The following is a 23,923-nucleotide window of genomic DNA, read 5'->3' on the forward strand; positions in this document are numbered from 1 at the left end:
AATTCTTGATCGTGGGAAGGGGGCACGAGAGAGCCCCCCCCTATGCCCCCCCCCGTGTACGTCTCTGATCCCACAATATGCGATAGTTTTCAGAGGGGGCAGAGCTGATGACGAAATTTTGCTGACAAGGGGGGTCGGGTCAAAAATGGCTAAAAATTTACTTACGTAATACTTGAACGGCCCCTAATGAGACTTTTTGAATAGACGTCAGCATCACTTTGGGGGGTCAGGCAAAGGATGATGCCCCCATAGAAATCAGTGTTAAAATTGCCGATTTTACTGCAGAAATGCAGAAATTTAGTGGGGTTTCCTGTCACATCAATAATTTAAAAAATTGTATTGAATTCTAGATTTTTGAAATATATTGAGTTCGCTTAGAGATATACGAAGCCCAGAAAATTAAATATGAAGTAGTTAGCCGGAGCTGCATTTGACTTGGATATTCATGCAATAACACACATTTATTGCAACTTTTTATTTATATCTTCTCAAGCACGAAAATTAATGTCTCCGTATCATCTTTTAATATTCAACTGCATTAATTCATATAGTTTAGGATGTTTAAAAATCAATTATGGGCCCGTAAAAAGTACATCGAAAAAATTCCACAGGTTTAATTAAGCATTTTTTGAAGCAGAAACTGGCAGAGATGGATAACTTGAATTCAAGGGGGGCGGGGTGAAATCGAAATACCCGGAATATTTACTTTGGTTACCGTGGTTCCCTAGCAATGCGTTTCAGACGTGCATATGCTCTGATGCTGCCAGTATTATGTAGGTTTATCACTTTTCCAATCCTCCCAGTAATTGAAGAAAACCCGGGCAAAGCGCCGTTTATTATAGCTAGTATTTCTATAAAAAATGTATTTCATTCATTTCATTTAGCTATTCGGTAGATTTAAACAAATATAGGAATAGGTTAAGAAATTGAGGCTGCCCGCTTCGAGTAATTTAGGGGCGTGGTAGCCCAGGTCGATAAGATACTCGCCTAAAGTACCAAAGGATGTGCAGAAGTGTCGCGAGTTCGATACCCGGTTCGTCTTTGTCAGAAAACTTTCCTGACACGGGGGTACAACAGAAACGGCGACGTGACCACAGAAAAAATTGCTACCGCAGGGAGTCCCCCCATCGAGGGGTTAGCGCACCAATCCCTCGACGAGTATAAAAAACAAGCCTGCCGTTCGGAATCGGCAATAAATTGTAGGTCCCGGTCTAATTAGCCCTCGTGTGCAGAAAATGACCGTGGTGCGACAAAAATGATCGAGCAATTTAACCTGTAATTTCTTCACTCGGACCTTGTCGCTTTAAAAAAAATCGATTATTTTTAGTTATTATTCACTGATTTCGAAACTACTTTCGATTATACTGTTGATTGTTTCCCTATAGAAACTCCTTTCGAATGAGGAGATGAACTAATGCTTCCGAGAATAATACGAAAAAGTCAGAGTTTTCTTTCCTGATTCCATCTTCACACATCAGCCAGCGGTTTGTCGGAATTTTCGTATACGACATTTTGCACGAGAGACACCGCCCGACGATATGGGGTTCGCACATCATATTGTGGCATGCCCAACGATTTCTCATCCAAAAAATAAATAGCGAAAAGGATAAAAAAAATCAAGTTATTACCAAGTTTTCTAGAGCCGAGCGTCACGAGAAATAACGGATTAATGGATTATAAACTAAGAAAAACAGAAAAAACGGGGCTTTTTATCATTATTATCACCGTAGCCACACACGTTATTTTTATGAGCACACCACGTGACTAAAAACCCAATGTTTTTCCTCATCCTTGACCTTGATGGCTAATTGTATGCTGCTGCGGTTATGGGACGAGCCGAGATCTTTCTTGCATGGAAAATGCAAACGCAACTTGGTGTGTGTGTGTGCGGAACCTGTTATGTAACATGTAATAATGTTGATGTCTGTCAACTGAAAGGATTCACCGGTCATGGTTTGCCCACGAGCGTATGTGTGTGTGAATCAGGTAGTAATTTAATTGAAGAGCTCAAGGCTGGGCACATTTGAAGCCGGAATAATTTCTCGAATGTTCTACAAGTTTGTGTATATTTGATGGGGAATTCCCTTCGTTAAAACCGATTCGGTTGATAATGAGGGAAAATACTTGGAAGGGACCTGGGGGGGTTCGTTGATATACAGGGTGTCCCCTAAGTGCTAATGCGGCCTTTATTTAATCTACCGTCCGTCGTAGAGGTACAGTTTCAATTTAAAAAATGACCAGAAGGCATTCAAGAACTACCCTGCACCAGTTTTGAGAGTGAAATGCTTTGGATAACGAGCACGTTTCGGGAACGAATTATGCTCGCAGACCAAGGCACCTTTGTATTCGCATGACTTCCAACGAAAATTTGAGTTGACCTATGATGCTTTTTGGAGATCATGTGATATTTACTCTCTTTCAGTGAACGGTTTGAGTAGGGTGACCATATTTCCTTGAGGAAAAAATACGGGAAATTTGGTTCGCAAATACGGGATAGTTGACAAACAGTCGCCAAATTTCGACGAAATTGCCAATCACGGCACAAAACGAATCAAATTTTTCTTAAATACCAAAAAAATAGATGTTTTCAATCCCCAAGTTTGAAAAGATTTTCAGAATGAGTTCGTCATGAACTTTCATTTATACTTGTAATTGTGTTTGTTTGTGGTAATTACAGTCGAATCCCGTTATAACGAACTCCAAGTGACCGGAGAAATCGGTTCGTTGTAAAGGAATTCCAGGTTTTTGCATTGTTCCTATGTAAACTTATCTGTGGGATTAGAGAACTATTCGCTAAAACGAGATTTATTTTTTTTTGCTATAATGTTATTCGCAATAACGGGATTCGACTGTATTTTGTTTCTGATTGATCAACTCAAATTTATTTTTGCATCGCCTACCTACTCAACCTTTTCCCTCAAGTGGAGGGAAAAACACTGCTTACCAGAACATTTTCACATGCTTGTTTACGGTTTCACTTTGTGCTCTGGGGTCATTCAAGTATTACGTCAGCATCGTGGGGGGGGGGGGGAGTTTGGATGATGCTTACGTCATCAACAACCCTTTCTAAAAATATCATATATTCTTAATGGCATCTCACTCGGTGCGCCAAAAACGAGAAAAACCTTCCGCTAGTTTGTGGGCACCTGAACTAACATTCTTCCTATTGAAAAGTCCCCTACAGAGACACTTTAGTGATGTAGGGGAAATGTAGGGTCTAAATTTTTCGAGGATCCAAGTGATCTGGAAATGTGTCCGGGCCTCTCAAGTGCTCTTGAACTGTGCCGCGCTTCACTCAGGTGAACCGTAATTATGCCGCGGATCACTTAAGTAATCTGGGAATGCGCCGCGGGGAACATGAGTGATGTAGAACTGCCCTGAGGGCCACTTAAGTGCTCTGACACAGTGCCGCATGCCACTCAAGGGATCTGTGAAGGTTCCACGGGACTAATTGAGTGATCTGAAAACGTGCCACGGGCCACTTAAACGCTCTAGAATTGTGCCACAGAACACTTAAACGCACTGGAATTGTGCCACAGAACACTTAAACGCTCTGGAATTGTGCCACAGAACACTTAAACGCTCTAGAATTGTGCCACAGAACACTTGAGCGATCTGTAAATATGCCGCTTAGTTCATTTCTGCAAAATTAGGTTTGAGGTGGAGGGCCAGATCAGATATCTCAGGGCCACATTTTGGTCCATGGGTAATGGATCTAGCATCTATGGCTTAGTGGGTATTGACCCCCCCCCCCCGCTGACAGGAAAGGGGGGGGGGTCAAAAATGGCTAAAAATCGAAAATGCTGACGTAATACTTGAACGGCCCCTTAATGAAAATTTATTAAAAAAAATTAATGAAAAATTGTCAATTGTCATTTTTTTCAATTCTTAAATGCAAGTCCTCAGATAAAAAAAATATCAGAGCAGTGACGTCACACGGTAGCTTCGAGAACGCGCCCATTGAGCCAAGGCGGCAAGCGCGACTTTAAAGAAGTGAAATAGCCCTTTTAGGGGCTGGTATTGCACTATAAAGTTTTTATGAAACTTGACAAATGCAACGAATAAGCTTACCGGTTGCATTTGCTAGAATGTAATCGGTGAGCTTATTAGTTGCATTTGTCAAGTATTATGAAAAGAATTTCCATAAAAATAAGCGCTCGTGTGTAATCCCAGCCTTACTATACAGGGTGTCCCACGAGCGCTAATGCGGCCTTTATCTCATCAACCGTCTGTCGTAGAGGGATGATTACTATTTAACAAATGTTCTAAAGACGTTCAAAAATTACCCTGTGCCAGTTTTAAGGGTGAAAAATACAGTGTCACAAAATAAAAAATATCTACATATTTATACGGTCACCCTGCCCTCTAACTTCCACTTAGAAAGTTGTTGCCTCGTCTCTCCTGAGGGAAAAAAAAAATAATCCACGTTTCGAAGGGCAATATTCGCTGAGATATTCTAATTCAAAAATCGGAGAAAAGTTGGGAAATGACAGCGTAAATGAGGGGAAAGCAGCGCTGTCCGTTAGTTGTGCTGCTCTTCCATAACTTTTTTTCCTCAGATTTTTGAATTCAAATATCTTAGCGAATATTGTACTTAGAAACATGGGACTTTTTTCTGTTGGCCTCAGGAGATACCGGACAACAACTTTCTAAATGGAAGTAGAGGACAAGGAGACCGAATAAAAACAAAATAGATTTTGTACACACTGTATTTTCACTCTCAAAACTGGTACAGGGTAATTTTTGAACTCCTTTAGACCATTTCTTGAATCACACCTCTACCACGTACGATTGATCAGACACGCGGTCTTTAGGAACACCCTGTATAGATCCTGTTTCCAATAGATTATTTTCTACATTCTTTCTGCCCACCCTGTATTATACAAGACAACATTCAGACTTACCCAATATCCCTACGGATAGTAGCTAGAATGACTTTAACACTGGGGACTTCATACGACATGGACCGGATCACGAAATACGCAGCTCCAACCGCCACCCAAAATAGTATCATGAACAATGCCGCGATGTTGACGAACCACCACATGATGCAGAAACAACACCCCGACCACCAAACACTTAAAACGGTCACGGGGTTAGCAAGAAGGTGTTCGCGCGATGAGCGTGTTTTTCTTGCTTCTGGCGTCGTTATTTCGATGCCATCGTATCGAGAATCAGCAGGAAAGAGAAGAAAGAAGTCGGGGGATTTACTACTAAAGCTTAATGGCACGAGGAAGTTGTAATGTAATCACACGCAGAAAGGAAAGAGGGAATTGAATAAAATATATTAGAGAAAGAGCCGAGGCACATGTTCGGGGCTTGCAAAACATTACCGAGGAACGAGGAAGAACGGCGAAAAACAACGAGTTCAAAGGTCATCTTCATGTCAAATGTTTCGTGAAGCAATCGATCTGTGAAGACACTCGCACCACCGCCATTGTCCTTTTCTTTCTTGAAACAATGCGTGAAAAAATTTCATTGAAAAATATTCTTTCTTTTTTAAAGAGGTTTCGTTGTAAACCGCATTGCACTTTTACTTTCTGGCGAAGCGGTTGTTTTCCAGTAGGTTAGATTCCATTAGGGCAGCGTTTCTCAACCTAATGCAGGTCCGGACTTTAGTAGGTGCGAAGGGGGGAAAATGTTAAGGGTCGAAAACTGAGCTGTTTTACATCGAGTTAATTATTACATTTATAAATGTCATCATTAGAGCCCGGATTATATGCAATTGCATTTGCATATTTTGGCATTTATGCATATAAATGCATAAAATCAAAGAATTTACAGAATAAGTGCATATTTTGGCATTTATGCAGATTAAAATGCATGAAATCAAGGAATTTTCAGAATAAGTGCATATTTCGGCATTTATGCATGAAATCGAAGAATTTTCAGAATAAGTGCATGTTTTGGCATTAATGCATACAAATGCATAAAATCAAAGATTTTCAGAATAAGTGCATATTTCGGCATTAATGCATAAAATCGAAGAATTTTCAGAATAAGTGCATATTTCGGCATTAATGCATAAAATCGAAGAATTTTCAGAATAAGTGCATGTTTTGGCATTAATGCATACAAATGCATAAAATCAAAGAATTTTCAGAATAAGTGCTACAACGGTAAAATTATCAAACGCTGCATTTCACTCATAGTTCGAAAAATATGTGGTAGATGGCAGCACACTGTGTAAGGGTTCGTCCACATAGTGAACCGCTTCTCGCTTTATCCCGGCTGAAAAAAGATCCTGAAAACCCTCATTGGGGCGGCCACAGTGCGCCCGCCTACCTGCTTTTACCGGCTCAAGCCAGGTTTTCCTAGGAGCAGGTTTCTACAGCGCGTGCAGCGTGAAACAGATTGGTCAAAATACCTGAAACTATAAAACCTGAATTTCAGGTTTTCAACCAATCAGCGTTTTCGCGCTGCACACGACGCAGAAATTCTACTCCTAGGAAAACCCGGCTTCAAACTGCTTTTACCCGCTTTAACCGGAATGAATTATTACTGTATGTATTTCTTTTTCTCGCTTTATATACCGTCTCACCGCTTTGCACTTTAAAACGGATACTTTCCAACTCTATAAGTATTCGTTTTGTAGTGGAATCAGCGGAGTTTTTGTAACGATTATTATTATTATTATTGTTATTACTGATCGTTGATTAATTATGACATAATAAAAGCGAAATAATTATTTAATAATTAATTACCGATAATTAATGATTATACTGAATCCAACGGAGTTTTTGTGACGGATAATTGTTGTTAATACTAATCGTTAATTAGTTATGACATAATAAAAGCGGTATTGTTACAAATACAAATACAACGCCAAAACAGGCAAAACGCCCAACGAGGTGACTGAGAAAAATAAATATAACAGACCATAATATGACAGACACCATGGATGTACCGTATGGTTTTGTAATCCCCCGATATTTGCGTTTCATTCACTTCAAACTTACTTTTACGGATATTATTACATGGCCCGTTTAAAACATATACAGCGGATATAACATGCCTACTCTTTCTAACCAGATCATGAGCCGTGCTCGATATAACATACCAAAACAAAAAACACTTTCTAAGTCTTGAAAATATCTCATATATATGGGGAATTGTACAGACTTGTACAATTCCCCACCCCCCCCCCTAAAATTCATCTTCTCACAGTGCCGTCTTAAGGCACGGCCCGGGGGGGGGGGGGTCTCAAGAGAAAAGTGGACCTCAAAAAAATGTGATCTGGTTGAGATTTTCGAAAGTTTGCCTGGTAGAGCCTCAGAAAAGTCATTTGGCCCGGGGGCCCTTGATGTTCTTAAGACGTCCCTGTCTCCTCATCATATGCAGACATCTACATATACTTTCTGTCATCAACCTGGATACATTACCATCAGACACGCGAAAATGACCTAAATCAATTTTTCTGGCTCAAAAAATTCAATAAACCTACACAGATTTTCCTTTTTTCGTCTTCGCATTTTGTATCTTAACCTCATCATAACGTAATTAGAATCACAATGTCGTAACACCAGCATGTTATTTGGATATGAGGAACACCATCAACACAAAGTGTATGACAATTTTTTATTCATAAAAGATCTGGAGTTGAATAAAACAAATCAATAATATTTCCACTGACGTAATTATGACTGCAGGAGGAAAGATAAAAAGAAACGCCCAAGAGGCTGCTGTGGGGCTTCTTACGTCAGAATCCAATGACTTAACATGTCGTTTTCAGAAATTTTTCTGATCTTCGATGCCATTCCACCTGAAAATGAAAAAAATCTATATATAAATTGATTTTCCGTGTGTGTGTGTTCTCTATACAAATCTGCAATTTTAGACTGATCTTCCCCAAATTTTTAACATATCTCGAACCATCCTTGGTATGGAGCACGAAAGCCTGGATAACCAAGCGGAGAGCAGGGTAACCTCGTCAAGCAAAATTTCCCTTTTGACTAAATTTTTCCCACACATTCCGAAATTTTTGCTGCCATCTATCGGTGGAAATATGTAGTCAGTTATTTTACACTAGAAAAGCATTGTTTGGCATTTATATATTTTTTCAACAGAAATTCTTTTGTTTGACCAAATTTCAAAATTTCCCACAAACGCCAAGAAATTTCCCATATGGACCAATTTTGGCCAATTTTTCCCAAGAATATGGGAAATTTCCCACGAGTTACCATCACCGGCGGAGAGTGACATCGTTTCTCTACATCCTTGGTATTCCGAGGTGCCACAATGCGGTTTCCGCACTGTATACCCTCCCTATCCAGCATCGCCATCTACCGGCGCAATTGTGCTTTAAGCCATCAATGATTCGACATTACTAAGGTGACCATACGTCCCGTATTTCACGGGACAGTCCCGGTATTTTCTCTTTTTTCGGCCGTCCCGACTTTTTGGCAAAAGTGTCCCGGTTTTTCCCGTATTTCACACGAAGCCTACTTGAATTTTTATTCTTTATTGAAGTCGAAGATTGATATTATTTTTCAACTCAAATTATGTTATGATAGTTACAACTATATATGGGATATTAATCTCCTACATTTGCCTTGGTAAACTTTTCTTTTTTCGTGGAATACATTTTAATCCACTGCAATTTGCAGTAATGCATCATTTCCCACCATTGTGATTTTTCCGTAATTTCAACAATATTTGGCAACTTTGTTCGGTTTTGGCGTCGTTTTTGGCGATAATTAGTGAAGTCCCGTATTTTCCCGTATTTGGAATCCCGATGTCCCGTATTTCTCTCGAGGAAATATGGTCAGCCTAGACATTACGTACTTTATGTTATATACCGGGCAGTCATAAAATAACTTTTGCCGATATACGAGCCCCCCCCTTGCGGCCGCAAAAATCAACTAATATGAAAGAAATTCAAGATATGCGTGTTTCCGAGTATGTTTCATCGGCGAAATGAAAACCCATTAATGGCGTCGGAACAGTACCCGGAGGCGAATAAACAAATCCTACTCTGCTAGTAACATTATTGAAATTTTGCGCATCGTGATTGGTCGAAGTTAGTGATGAATACTTGGCGAGATTCAAATTTGGCGAAGTTGAGCAATGTTTTTTTCCCTCTAACGTTTTATTTTCTCACGTGGTTTCAGGCGGTTTTTCCATTCCTCAAATTTCACTGTTTTATTTTATTAATTTCTAAAGGCTTAAATTATATTATTCAATGTATTAATTACATTTAGAGATACGTAAATTTCGCAACAAAAAAGTTTTAAAATTAGAAATTTCACATTTAAAAAAAACCGGCCATATTACTGGAAAGTGTTAAAGTTCTTGATTGAAATCTGACGTTGTAGTACAGTCGAACCCCGTTATAACGAACTTCAAGGGACCCGAGAAATTTCTTCGCAATAATGAAATTTCGTTATAAAAGAATTACAGGTTTTTGCATTGTTTCTATCTAAAGTTGTCTGGGGGATAGAAAAGTGTTCGTTAAAATGAGATTTTTGCTGACAGTATTCGTTAAAACGGGATTCGAATGTAATATCTCTACTTTCCCCCTAATTTAACATCTTATTTTTCAAATGTTAACCTCATACATAGAAAGATATAGGCTATACTGATAGAAATGCAACAGAATGCATTGCCAGTTACAGTTCTGATCAACAGATAGCAATAAATAACTTTTTAACGTTAAGAATCAATCAAAAACTCTATTCACGTACTATATTATATTTCAATTGCTGAATAAGCTTATTTTGCCCACGACTATATCAATTAAAGCATATATGCTATTGCTACGTAAGCTAATTCAACTCCTCGCTTATAACATACACGTCGGTTGTTACATACACTTCCTGAATCACCTAGGAGCTATGTTACAAACGAATTTGACTGTATTTACATCTAAACACAATGTCAGAGGGGAAAGAAATGATCCTCGCCCCCCCCCCTTTTAAGCACGCACACACGTACTGAGCAAAATTACGAGTTTCCACTTCAAAAATTCGTGAAAAAGTTGTATAAAATAAAATTTTAGCATTTATTTGTCAAAATTGGCAAAGTTCGCATTTATCGTGGTCACTTCGTAAATACGAAATTTACGTATCCCTAATTATATTATATTATTATTTTCATAACTAATTTTTGTAGCGTCAACTAAAAACAGCTTAGTCAGTTATTTGGCGAAATCGAATTTCGCCAACAGCTCCGTCCCTCGTGACGTCTTCGTATCTTTCTTGCTCGTATAACCAATCACCTGCGTGCTAACGCTTCCTGTGTTACTAAGAGAGTAGGGATTGTAATTACGTTACCCGGAGCACCACGAACGTCGGACAGCCCCAAGGAAAAAGATCTCACCCAAGAGCTTGGTGCGTTAACCACTCGGTCGGAGATTTCTTGCAGGTTGCTGAAAGTTCTGCCACCGAGCGGTAAGCGCGCCAACCCCGTGGTGAGACTTTCTTCTTCTATGTATGTGTGTTTGTCCTGCACCGGCGTTTATGGTGCTACGGGTACCGTTCCAACACCATTAATAGGTTCTCACCACGCCGGTGACTCAGCAATGCATGAAAGGGAGTGTTGCCGTTTGAATTTTTCGAAATAGTTGCTGTAACCGTAACCGTAAGAGCTGGGGTTTTGTTTTCTCTTCATTCCCGAATGAATATTCGAAAGCATCTATATCTCCCATTAGTTGATTTTTTGGCTCGTGTATCGATCGGCAAAGTTATTTTATCACCACCCTGTACGTGTTTATGGCCACGAAGCTGAGCTGGAAGAGATCTCAGCAACGGGATAAGTCCAGTGGCAAAGTTCTGGCGTACGTGTTTATGCTATTTTTGTTCCTCCTACATTTGCTGCCTAGGTAGTCGCCTTATTTGCTCCCCCCCCCCCCATCTAATTACAGCCCTGCTAAAGTGTATTATTTTGTGGTGACTGGTAAAAGATATCCGGGATGAGGAAAATTCTCCTCTGATATTTCGCCCCTGGCACTTTTCACCCCGAACGTTTCACCCGGACCGCGTGTGTGAGCGATTGCGTGAATGACTGTATGAGTAGTCAACTGAGTGGGTGATTGCCTGCGTGAAGTGAGCGGCCAGCATAGTTCTCAGTATAGTGATTATTTTTCACATTGATTCACAAAAGAAACAAATCACAGTCACGATGATGTAATAATTTTCTTCCCAAACCAGTTTTGAATAGTTCTTTGCTATTTTCTAAGCACTAGCTTTTGTGACTAATGCTCTTTTTGCATGGAGCGATTCAAATAAGCTCTGTGCATAGAGGCCATTCAAGTATTACGTAAGCAGATTTTCAGACATTTTTTACCTCCTTTCCCCCCCCCCCCCCGTCAGCAAAATTTCGTCAGCAGTTTAGAATATTTCATATCTTCAAAAAGGGGTGGTTGATGACGTAAGCAACCTTCAAACCCCCCTCCCCCCCTCGATGCTGACTTAATACTAGGGTTACACTACTTAGGGGTTTTTTTCCAGCATGGCCCAGCGAAAGGTGAACCGCTTATATGTATCTCGCAAAGGGCAGAATGGGGCCATGTTTGGTACTGGTGGTGACTTAATACTTGAATGACCCCATAGCAATGAAACCACATATTGTATGACAATAACTGGAACTATCTTGAAGAGAATACCTTTTATGCCCTTCATCACCTGGCTCACAGCACTAGCTACGATATCATCATTGCCGGAGGACGTTGGTTGTTTATCTGGAACGTCAAGAGATGTGTTCATTCCTTTGGATATATGTCTGAAAACGTCCATGTACTTCGTGAAGTCAGCTCCGGGTCCTATCGCCGGAACGGTTCTTCTCAAGGCGCTTCTGAATAGTCCTCTCTGGTCGTCGTTAAGCTGGAGTGAATCAGCTAGTTTCTCGAAGTAAGACAGAGTGAGGATGTACATAACTCTTCCTGACAGTGACGTTGATAGGAATTCGTAGAATGTCCAAGGGGCAACGGACATCGTCGTTACCAGCTTCGTAGCGGTTGCGGCGTCCATACCCTTAAGGTCGGGGAAGAGCGACGACGTGTTGGCTACATTGGAAAAATACCAATATGTCAGGAATTTCATGGTTTTCAAGATCTCATGCTCAAAGAAAATAATGTTCATGAAAGCAATTTGACCCGCACGTTACATGAACTATACAGGGTCGACGTGGCCTAATCTGCCAAACGAAACTGGGGGTGACAGGCGAGTCCAAGTGGAACATATAACAATCCTGTCCTATCTGTAACCGTTTTCGAGTTACGGTGGATAACCGATTATAGAAGGAAAAATGCATCAAACCGGAAAAGAATTTTCTGATGGATTTACACGCAAATTAAGCATATACAGTCGAATCCCGTTATAACGAACTCCAAGAGACCGGAGAAATCACTTCGTTACAACGAAATTCCGTTATATGGGAATTCCGGGTTTTTGCATTGTTCCTATATCAACTTATCTGAGGGATTAGAAAAAGTTTTCGTTAAAACGAGATTTTCGCTTTAACGGTATTCGTTTGTCGCCAAAATTTATAATCGCCAATTCTGCAAACACCCTTCTAGCTAGAATCTATCAAATTTACCAAAAATGTGTCCATTGCATCAGCTTTGCACAGAGTCTACAACTTGACGCATTAGTTCAAGAGAAATTCAGCCTTTGGTTTGCAATACATCCTATCAACCCTGTCCTATCTCGAACCGTTTCCGAGTTATAGGGAATAATGGAGCTGCTGTGGTGGTCGAGTGGTCATAGACACGGACTCGCATGGCGAGGATCCGGGTTCAAATGTCACCACAGTGGTGATCGGCTGAAGTTGATTTTCTGCGGTTCTCGAATTCGAAGCGCGAATGCGAGCCGATCTCCCCGTTAAAAAGTCTCGCTGCAGAGAGCAACAGGCCTAGAACGGAACTAGAATTATTTATTCATGACACTTCACTCACTATGAGTTGAGAAAAACTAATAGTTTAAAAAATGATTGTAGATGGCAGCACTACAAATAACAAGCATACACATAACATAACAAACTTCACGGAAGGCTCTCACTATACTTACACACACATTCCAACATGTACCAATTCGTTAGAAGTTCCGCAGAGGAACATGGACGAGGTGCATGTCTGGTGTAGTAGTAGTAGAAGATTATGGAAGCTTGCCTATCACCACACTTCCTTTATTTCCGCAGATTAGGTCGCGTTCACCCTGTAGATACCGTTATTTAAAGACGAAGATAGATTAACCCCTTCAAGATGACGGATGTAATATTGCGTTCAAACGCCAGTGGAACAAATTCAAACAAGTTTTCTCTGTGTTTTCTTTCCTCCTTCTTCACCCTAGCGAAGCTTTATAATTTACCCTATCAACTGAATTTGCTTTTTTCTTTCCCTGCTTTCTTTTTATACTCCTGTTAATGATATCAATGCAATGTATGCTCTTTGCATGCAATGTATGGATCACCAAGATACCGATATTCAGATTCCCTTGATCGTTAGGGTTGCCATAGCTAACCATAATAATTATGGTTAACTATGGCTAATTATAAATATCATAATTATTACATAAAAATACTCCAACTTGGCGATGATTCCGGATCATTGGAATCGGTTTTTGGGGATATATAGGGCCACCAAAACCTTTCGAAAGCCCGAATTTCGGACATTGACCGGGTCAACTACGCAGGCCATTTCACGAAGTGTCCAACTTCAGGCTTTGGCAGAAACATATGCATGTAGGAGCAAAGGAAAACACGTATGGTGAGGGTAAAAAGAGATCCTAAAAAAAAACCGCTTTTTTTTATCTACCTTATCTAGTATAGTTTTTCTACATTTCCCTTCCTTTTTCTAACGTGATGGTCAGTTTAGGACGAGGTTACCAGATTTATCGCCGATTCGTCAAATAGAGATAATTCATATATTTTGGCAAAAGTCTGTAAAGTGGTTAAGACTCACCCGTGACTGATTGAGCTGCATCGGCAAATATCTTACCTATACTGTCCGTGTCCAGGACTTTTGAGTTGTCGAATCCAAACGCCTTCAGCGTCTTGTTGAAGGCATCAGCCATTAGTTCGACATACTCCACGACTGTGGGGCCCTCTTTAATCGATTCCGCTGCCTGCGCGAAAGCCTTCGATAAATTTTTCGCCAAATCACTGTCCAGATCGTAACTTTTAGTGATTTCGTCGGCAAATGATTTCAGTGAAAGTCGAGCGTCGATTTTTGAGTTGAGCATGTCCCAAAAATCGGAGGAAACCAACATCTCCGAAGCTAACGCCAGTGCTTTCGTTGTGTTGAGGACGTTTTCATTGAATTTGTCTACAGGGAACAATAAAGAGTTGATATATATATAAACTGAAGAGCCAAAAAAAACTGGTACAGGCATGCGTATGCAAATAAACAGATATGGAACCAATCAGAATACGGCGCTGCGGTTGGCAACGCCTATATAACACAACAAGTGTCTGGCATAGTTGTTAGATCGGTTACTACTGCTACCGATCGAGATTTAAGTGAGTTTGAACGTGGTTTTATAGTCGGCGCGCGACAGATGGGACATTGCATCTCCGAGGTAGCGATGAAATTTGGATTTTCACGTACGACCATTTCACGAGTGTACCGTGAATATCAGGAATCCGGTAAAAAATTAAATCGCTGCGGCCAACGACGCTTGAGCATTATGCATAAACGCCTCGGAGAATTTAGCAAACTTACCAAAATGGTTGGTGATTATGCATAATAGCGGGTTATTATAACATTAACCATAATAGATAAATGATAATATACAGTCAAACTTATTTAAAATGACCTACGTTGCAACGACATTTCGGCTGTAAAGTCAATAATTGTTGGTAGCGGCTTTTTCCTATGGGGGAATAATGTTGTCTACCCTTCCCACATTTTTGACTGACATTGATTGCATTTGCACAACGCCTTGTTTAAAAAAAAAATTCAATTAAATTTTATTCAAATTTTTTTATGAAATTGACATTTTCGGAAATTAAAAGGTTCAATGAGCGCCATAGTATTTTTTAAAAATTTATTCACAAAGAAATTTACTTTTTTACGCTTTTTTCAAAAGTAAAATTTTTGAAAATTTTATACTGATTTTCGATAAGGAATTTTTTTTTCACCACCGCGTGAACAGAAATGAAATTTTTAAAAATATAAATTTTCTTTTGTCACATGATACATAAAATTTCCCATTATCATAATAACATATTTGAGAAGTTTCAAAAAATTGGCTATTAATTTAGCGTGTTTTTCTTTGTAATTAATGCAAATGCACAATTATTAAACTTTCTAATTAGTATAATTTAATTAAGAAGAATTAGTGATTAAGTAATTAGTTATCATGTTTAGAAAAATTGTGCAATTTGGTCATGAATTTAAGGAGCGGTCGAAAATGGGTTGAAAAAGATAAATTGAAACGCATTGTCCTAAGATATAACGGCACATTTCGTCACTTTGCTTCCCTTTGTCCGCGCACGGAGCCCCTAATAAAGCAAATCAGTAAATTTGATGAATAAAAAAAAAAGCTTACGGGGCTCCGCCTTTTGGAAATTGTACATTAATAAGAGCTCCGCGAATCAGAGGAGGTTGAAAACAACGCTGGTCCTCGAGTTGAGAGCACTGCAGAGATACCGCAGCTATATATATAGATACTTTGTCACCCAGGGCAACAAGCACGCAATTCAGCGCCCCCGTGTAATGTAGATGGAGCAGTTGAAGGGGGAATTTGGCAGTCCCCCTGGAGTAAATGCGAGCCGATCTCCCCATCAAAAGTCTCGCCACAGAGAGCAACAGGCCTACAACGATAAATTATTCAATCATTACTCTTCACTCATAGTTAGAATAGCTGTTGGCAGATGGCAGCACTACACATAACAAGCATTACACAGAAACAAACTTCACGCCAGGTTTCCCTACACGTACACGCACCTTACAACATGTACCAATTCGTTAGAAGTTCCGCAAAGGAATATGGGCGAGGTGCACGTGTGCTTTAGTAGTAGTAGTAGCAGTAGTCCCCCTCGAGTCCGGCAGCCGGAACAGCAGACCCCCCCCCCCCCCAGTTGTGGCCCATAGAGCTGCTTAAGCCCATCATCAGACGAAGAGCACCCGTACGGAGACTTTGACATAAGCATGTTTCAAATCTGCATTAATTGTAATCAATGAATTAGAATTTTCACAGGGTGTTTGATTGAAACGTTGTTCGACTGCTCGCGAGCACATTATCTGACACGAGTGTTCAGCACTCTTGAGGGTCTCGGGAAGCACCATGGTGGTCGCGAGCAACAGGTTGCAGATGACTGGTCTAATATATATATATATATCATGGATTAAATTTGTAATGTACAATATGTTTCATGCATTCCTTGAGAAAGCCTCTCGGATGAAAGAAATTTGAATCTGGTCAACTGAAAGAAACTGATCAAGAACTGAGAAGGAAAGGGCTTGATTTTTCGTTATACATTTGCCTTTACTATAGGAACGTCATTGTGAAAGCAGCTGTGCACGTGCATGGATCACAGCGAACGCTACGGACTGATTATGACATTACGTAAGGAAATAATTATCAATAAGGGAGGCGGTAGAGATAAACTTCTAGAGCCTCCTACATAGTCTTGCAGCTTGATAACGATAACTTACGGGGAAAAAATAAGTTTGGTTAAACCTTAGTCTCAGAATACGCAAAAAGTTTCGACGGAAAAAAAATTGATAACATTACCCGAAGTCCCGATAACTATACAAACGAATTTTTCCCATGTTGTGATATCGGTCCGTTCTGTTCTGTGCGAAAGTGATAACGATACCTGAATGGATAACGTTAACCGTGATTCTAATAAGCGGCGGTGATTATAATTTGAATCCTTGATTTTAATGAAGAATTTAAGTTGGTTTTTTTCCGTTGAAAATACGAAATAAAACGGGACATTTTTACAAAAATGCTGGGACGACCAAAATCACATGGAAATACGTGAATGTCCCGGGGAATACGGGATGTATGGTCACCCTAAGTACATACTACTTATTACTTTATTAATATAGGGATGCTGGTTACAAACCTCTAGTTTGATTGCCTCCTGGTGGAACCTGTTCGGAAGTCGCATTAGATAACGACGTTCCGATGTTGTCCAGCAGCTGACCCAAAGAATCCGCAAAGTCTTTGGAACTAGACTTGAACGCTGTTGCGGTCGCTCTGAGAACATTAAGAAGGACTGACGTCTGGGAATGGCCTAGTCCGTGCTCCTTAGCGATGGCTCGTGCGTATGATGAGACGGTGTCATTTTCCCCGTCAGTTTCGATCATCGGGTCATCACGATCTTCCGAGAAGTTACCCTTTGTACTTGACAACAGCTTCATCAGATCATAGACGTTGATCAGGCCGTTCTGAGATCTCGACAGAACGTTGATGGCATCTGCAGCAGCTGATCATTATAATCGAGAAATGAGAGGTTATTTTTATCAGAAACCTACAGACATTGTTTCAGGATCAGTATAGACTACAAACTTGTCAACTTTTTTTAGACAGCTCTCTACATGGTTTACGGAAACTTTGTCCCGACATCTCGCCCCCAGCACGTTTCGTTTCCGGTATATTTCGCCCCCCCCCTCCGCGACCATATGAGCGACCAAGTGAGTGACGCTATGAGTGATCAAGTCGGTTGGACATTTGCCCTTTGATATTTCACCTGCCCTGACCGTGTGAGTGATCAAGTAAATGACCGCATGAGTGACCAAGTGAGCGACTAAGGAAGCTGGACATTCCACTCCGGATATTTTACACCCCATATTACTATAGCACATAGTCATTCTCTCAATCATTAAGCCAGTCGTACTCACGTACTCATAATCACTCACTTCCTCATTCATACGGTCCCAAACCTGCCCATTCATACGGTCGCTCTCTTGGTCACTTATACGATCACTCGCCTGGTGATTCATACGGTCACTCACTCGATCGGTTAATCATATAGTTAGTCACTCACTCAGTTAATCATATAGACACTCACTCGGTTAATCAAATAGACGCTCACTCGGCTAATCATATAGACACTCACTCGGTTTATCATATAGACACTCACTCGGTGAATCATATAGTCACTCACTTGGTCATTCATGCGGTCACTCACTCACTCATATAGTCAATCGCACACTCACTTGGTTACTCATACGGTCAGTACAAGCAGAATATCAGGTGCGAAATTTCCGGGAGTGAAACGTACCGGGGACGAAACGTTCCAGGGGCGAAATTTCTGGATTCTCTCTACATTTGTGCAGGGCTGAGAATCGAAGTGGTCAAAGTTACTTTCAAGTTTACAAAGCGTTCTTTCCTGAAAGCTCCTAAATGGAAATGGTATTTTGCTCGTAAGACATTTTATATTCATAATAATTATATTCATATCATAATATGTTAATATCACTTCTAACAGTGAATTGCGAGGTGGCGAATTTTCCTTCCGTTGAATTTTCTCATCGGTAAATTTTCCTCACACGCCTTTCGGACACCCGGTATACCGAATTTTCTTTTATTTCGGTAGGTATTTTCTCCCCAACTTTACGGTAATTTACGGTATGTTTACATCAGGCCACGCGGGTCATATTAAAGAAAACATTAAACACGTCACCACTTACCTGCATAAACATCACTACCCTGGGCCGAATATCCCGAATACAGGACATTGAAGACGATGGTCAGCAGAAGAGTCCTTAACTGGTCCATACTTTCTAGTCGAGATTCGAAATTGGTGCGCATTCACTTCCCACAGCGACTGCGACTGCCATATTTCGGACAGCATTCCTCTTTTCTGCGTTTATGGATGCGATTCCATCGGCAGGTGCTTGCTTTGAAAAAACAGCCTAGGGGATTAAGCTGAGAGGCTTTCCCAACAGGGCCTATCGATAGGCCTGACGAAAGAAGTTATTGCTCCACTGACCGGATATCTTTCCATCGTGTCGTCTAACACCGGGATTTACTCTATATAAAAAAGTTTAATAAAAGATCCTGTAAACACTGGAAAAATGCAACCGACAAGCGTGCGAACGTAACCAATGGGCTTACTGGTTTGTTTTTTTTGTTCCTTCCAAGTTTTGTAAATTATCTTTTATCAAACATTTATAGTGTAATCCCAGACATTCGATGGTAGTGATGAATTTTTCCTAGATTCACCTGCTTGATTTCGAAGAACACGTGGATGATATTTCGAACTTTTTATTACGGCTTTTTCGTGTCCTGTTTTCTGGCAGCAGCAGCAGCAGCATCATCACTGGGATTATGCAGTGCCGTCTTAAGGGGCCGTTCAAATATTACGTAAGCAAATTTTTAGCCATTTTTGACCCCCCCCCTCCCGCCCCCGTCAGCAAAAGTCAGCAAAACTCTGAACCCCGCCCCCCTCGTCAGCAAAATTTCGTCATCGGCTCTGCCCCCCTGAATCCTAACGCATATTGGTTGGATCAGAGACGTACACGGGGGAGCTCGTGTCCCACTCCCCCCTTCCCCACGATCAAAAATTTATTTTTTTAATTTTTAAAATTTTTTTTTTCTAATTGAAATTTCGGAAGAAAATGCCTTTATATGTTATTATAATCAATTTCTGTTAATTTCAAAGCTATTTGAAGGCTATGAAATCAAAATTTATCTTTAATACATTTATTGCGACTCACCCTCTAAGACATATAGTGATAAATCGCATAAACACCCTTGGCCCACGGACCAAATATGGCCCTGGGGGTTATCTGATGCGGCCTGCCCTCCTTAAACCTAATTTTGTAGAAAATGAACTAAGCGGCACATTTACAGATCGCTTAAGTGTCCCGGGACACAGTTCCAGAACACTCAAGCGATCCGTGACACATTTAGAGATCCCTTGAGTGACATGTGACGTAGTTTTGGAGCACTTGAGTGGCCCCAGTGCGGTTCTACATCACTCAAGTTACCCGCGGCACATTCTCAGATTATTTAAGTGATCCGCGGCTTATAATTATGGATCACTTGAGTGATGCGTGGCAGAGTTCCAGAGCACTTAAGCGGTCCGGACACATTTCCAGATCATTTGTATCCGCGAAAAATTTAGAGATCACTAAAGTCGCTCTGCAAGACACTTATCAATAGTGGCGGGGGGCGGGGATGTTACTTCAAGTGCCCACAAACTATCGAAAGGTTTTTCTCATTTTCGGTTCACCGAGTAAGATGCCATTAAGAATATTTCATATTTTCATAAAGGGTGGTTGATGACGTAAGCATTATCCAAACCCCCCTCCCGCCCTTGTCATCAAAAGTCAACAAATCGAAACCCCCCCCCGCCCCATCGATGATGACGTAACACTTGAACGACCTCTAATGCATGGGTGCACCCAGGCACGGCCGAGAGGCCTCAAGAGAAGAGAGGGGACTCAGAAAAATGAAAAGTAGATGAATTTTTCGAGAATTTGTCAGGTAGGGCCTCAGAAAAATCACTTGGTCTCACTAGACGGGTTACAATCAGAGTTCGTATTTACAGGGAGGGGCTTAGCCAACAACATCTATGTATATCAGAACGCTTCCGCGCGAAGCTCGTGACGTCACTGAAGAAGGCCATCTCACCCATATCCATTGGATGTACTACAAAAAAGGGTAAAGATGGGGCATGCGTCGGCCTGCTATATCCAATGGCTGTAAGTGAGACGACCTTCTTCAGTGACGTCACGAGCTTCGCGCGGAAGCCTTCTGCTACAGACGGTGTTGGCTTAGCGGACTATAGCCCTGGGCGGCAAGTTTGGAGGAGTGGCAAATCTCAGGAATGAGTGGTCAAGAAAATTATTAGAATGAAATAAGAGAGACAAATTTATACAGCTTACATGCGATAAAACTATAAATCTAACCCTGCCTAGATAGAGGGGGAGGGGGAAACAAAGTTAGTGAATAAACGAACGAGTGACCTAGAGAGTATGCAAGCATGAGAGTGACCTAAAGAGCAAGGGATTTTTTTGTCTGTGGCTGCAAATTAATTCGCCTACGCATTTTTTTGCCTGTCTGCAAATTATTTTCAATGATCTTTTTTGCCTGTGTCTGCAAATTAATTCGCCTACTCATTTTTTTGCCTGTCTGCAAATTATTTTCAATGATCTTTTTTGCCTGTGTCTGCAAATTAATTCGCCTACTCATTTTTTTGCCTGTCTGCAAATTATTTCAATGATCTTTTTTGCCTGTCTGCAAATTAATTCGCCTACGCATTTTTTTGCCTGTCTGCATATTCTTTTCAATGATATTTTTTTGCCTGTGTCTGCAAATTCATTCGCCTACGTATTTTTTGCCTGTCTGCAAATTATTTTCAATGATCTTTTTTTGCCTGTGTCTGCAAATTAATTCGCCTACGCATTTTTTTGCCTGTCTGCAAATTATTTTCAATGATCTTTTTTGCCTGTGTCTGCAAATTAATTCGCCTACTCATTTTTTTGCCTGTCTGCAAATTATTTTCAATGATCTTTTTTTGCCTGTGTCTGCAAATTAATTCGCCTACGCATTTTTTTGCCTGTCTGCAAATTATTTTCAATGATCTTTTTTGCCTGTGTCTGCAAATTAATTCGCCTACTCATTTTTTTGCCTGTCTGCAAATTATTTTCAATGATCTTTTTTGCCTGTGTCTGCAAATTAATTCGCCTACTCATTTTTTTGCCTGTCTGCAAATTATTTTCAATGATCTTTTTTTGCCTGTGTCTGCAAATTAATTCGCCTACGCATTTTTTTGCCTGTCTGCAAATTCTTTTCAATTATCTGTTTTTTGCCTATCTGGAAATTCTTTTCAACGATCTCTTTTTTTTGCCTGTGTCTGCAAATTAATATCTCTCTCTCTCTCTCTCTCTCTCTCTCTTCCTACTCATTTTTCTTTGCCTATGTCTGCAAATTCTTTTCCCTAATCATTCTTTTTTTTTGTCGGTCTGCAAACAATTTCTCCTATTTATTTATTTTTGACACATTTTTTTCTTCAGATTATTTCTCCCACTGTGTGATTCACATTTATTTTTTTTTCTTTTTGCCTGTATCTGCAAATCATTTTTCGTAATTTCATCAAATTATACATGTACAATATATCATATTAATACTTATACGGCGTGATTCAGAAAAAAAAAATCATCCGATTTCAAAATTATACAATTTTCAAAATTTAAATTTCGTGATAATAAGCGATGAATATATCGATATCCGTGATTTAGATTATGGGGCTATTAACGCTCAAAAATATTGTAGGTTGGGGGCTATGCATTGTTAAGACAAATCCAACGACACTCATATTGTAAATATATGTTTGGGCAGAGAACCGCGCCGACAAACAAGACTACACCAAGTACTCACTATAATGAGAAACATTATTGTGATTGAGAAATAATTTTGGATAACAAAGCAGCGCAATTATGAGAATGCTATTAGCATTCAAAATAATGTAACGCGAATCAATTAAAATTATTCTTCCCACGAAAGCAACCCGAGAATATTTTCGCCCTGCGTCTGATAATGGTGACCCCCCTGAGAAGATTCCCCAACCAAATCTCATTTTTCTGAGGTGCTCCCCCCCCTCTTCTCTTGAAGGGTGTGCCCGGGTGGACCCATGCGTTAAGACGGCACTGCCTGTACCGTTACGATGCGCAAGATAAGCATTCAGTCCTAACTTGCGGCTGTGTTGATGACGTCGTCCATAGGATTCAAAACTTGAAACATGTGGGTAGTTTGTAATACCATAATCAAACAATTCTGCCAAATGTTAAAAAAATTAGTTTGATTTCATTAATCGTTGATTTCGCAAATTAAAATCGAGGCAAAAAGGTGCCCGTAAAGTACTTTCGCAACAGCAAAAAGTCGGGAATGTCTCGAAATACCGGGACATATGGTCACTCCATGTTATAGTGAGAGGCCGGGGGGTGGGTCGCCAATTAAAATTATTTCAAAAGGGGCTCACGCTTTAAAAAGTTTGGGAATCACTGGACTATACAATACGCTTTGCGGCTCCCAACAAGTCTTACAAGCAGACCGATATAAGAATTCCATTCTAAATTCTTAGCTAGACAAAAACCCGTAGTAATGTAATAATGTATTAGGCTTGGCAATTTGCATATTTATGGCATTAGAGGTAACGCATGTGGTTTTTTTTAAGTAATGGTAATGTTTCTCAGTAATGGAATCCAAATACGTAGTCGAATAGGAGAAAGCGTGACAGGTATTCAATGGAAAATAGGAAAGACATTCCTCAGGGAAGTAGCCTCGGACCTTTTCCATAATATTCATCTCTGATTTCTATAATCCTGATGCAGGCGGCAAAAATTATTACTTTTGGTACTTTACCGCACACCAACTCCGGTCGTATATCGCCATACAATTTCCAACCAGAGGAGTTGGGTGGGAAAAGAAGGCTCTATCCATCGGTGGTCGTCCCAGGTTCGGTAGGTAAAGAACTTGGTAACGTTCTATGCCCGGATTCGAACCCATGGACGTTGATGGTAACCTTCGTATAGGCAGACGAGCATCTTACCACGGCGCCACTCGGGCTCAACATTACTTTTGCTGATGATAACTGGATCCCACAAGCACGGGAGTGGAAGGGCTCTAGCCCTGAGGCCCGGGACAATTCTCATTATTTTTTGCTTTTTCACGCTAGAAATTAACTATAGAAGGGTTCGTGAAAAGCCTGAACGGCGGGAGCCCGCAGAAGATCCCGGCCTAGGGGCTCCTGCAAATGGAAATGGGACTATTCCAGGATAAAGTGACTTATCCTGGAGTGTCTGTACCCAATTCAAGATACGTATCCGTGGGAAAGCGGTGACAACCAAACAAAAAAAAAAATATTTTTTTGCTTTTAGGGGGGTCATTAAATTATTTCGTCAGCATCGATGAGGGGGGGGGGGGGATTCCGATTTGCTGACTTTTGATGATAAGGGGGGGGGTTTGGATGATGCTTACATCATCAACCACCCTTTATAAAAGTATTAAATATTCTTAATGGCATC

General features: G+C 40.5%; 2 protein-coding genes across 3 annotated transcripts in view; both read right to left on the reverse strand.

Annotated features, from left to right (window-relative positions):
- Nucleotides 1–5,279, reverse strand: part of LOC149087994 (long-chain fatty acid transport protein 4-like) — a 31,255-nt gene extending 25,976 nt beyond the window's left edge. Inside the window, exon 1 of the mRNA XM_089243481.1 lies at nucleotides 4,905–5,279. Within this exon, the coding sequence (XP_089099607.1) occupies nucleotides 4,905–5,047 (143 nt within the window). The 5' untranslated portion in view covers nucleotides 5,048–5,279. The remainder of the gene's footprint in view (nucleotides 1–4,904) is intronic.
- A 2,283-nt stretch (nucleotides 5,280–7,562) lies between these two features.
- LOC149087995 (uncharacterized) lies at nucleotides 7,563–18,737 on the reverse strand. Of its 2 annotated transcripts, none has more exons than XM_089243515.1 (5): nucleotides 18,581–18,725; nucleotides 17,011–17,373; nucleotides 13,934–14,260; nucleotides 11,603–12,001; nucleotides 7,563–7,762 (listed from the first exon to the last, which is right to left on the reverse strand). In XM_089243515.1, exons 1-5 carry the CDS (start codon nucleotides 18,699–18,701, stop codon nucleotides 7,695–7,697), a joined length of 1,278 nt encoding a protein of 425 aa, XP_089099641.1. In that variant the 5' UTR covers nucleotides 18,702–18,725; the 3' UTR covers nucleotides 7,563–7,694. The 2 variants fall into 2 exon arrangements, with proteins under 2 accessions (XP_089099641.1, XP_089099632.1); XM_089243506.1 differs by having other exon boundaries at nucleotides 7,580–7,762; nucleotides 13,898–14,260; nucleotides 18,581–18,737.
- Between the last annotated feature and the right edge of the window lie 5,186 nt (nucleotides 18,738–23,923).

Source organism: Pholcus phalangioides, unplaced genomic scaffold (genome assembly GCF_987345545.1).
Source record: "Pholcus phalangioides strain wild (caught in Gottingen) unplaced genomic scaffold, Ppha-v1.0 ptg000003l_1, whole genome shotgun sequence".
In the NCBI taxonomy this organism is placed as follows: Eukaryota; Metazoa; Arthropoda; class Arachnida; order Araneae; family Pholcidae; genus Pholcus; species Pholcus phalangioides.

What these genes read in the sequence shown, in the direction of transcription:
- LOC149087995 (XM_089243506.1), bottom strand. Translation starts at nt 18,701, where the DNA reads ATGCGCACCAATTTCGAATCTCGACTAGAAAGTATGGACCAGTTAAGG. An exon ending in GGGTAGTGATGTTTATGCAG is followed by an intron (nt 17,374 to 18,580) that starts GTAAGTGGTGAC and finishes TATAATGATCAG; the next exon opens with CTGCTGCAGATGCCATCAAC. An exon ending in AGGAGGCAATCAAACTAGAG is followed by an intron (nt 14,261 to 17,010) that starts GTTTGTAACCAG and finishes TGTTCCCTGTAG; the next exon opens with ACAAATTCAATGAAAACGTC.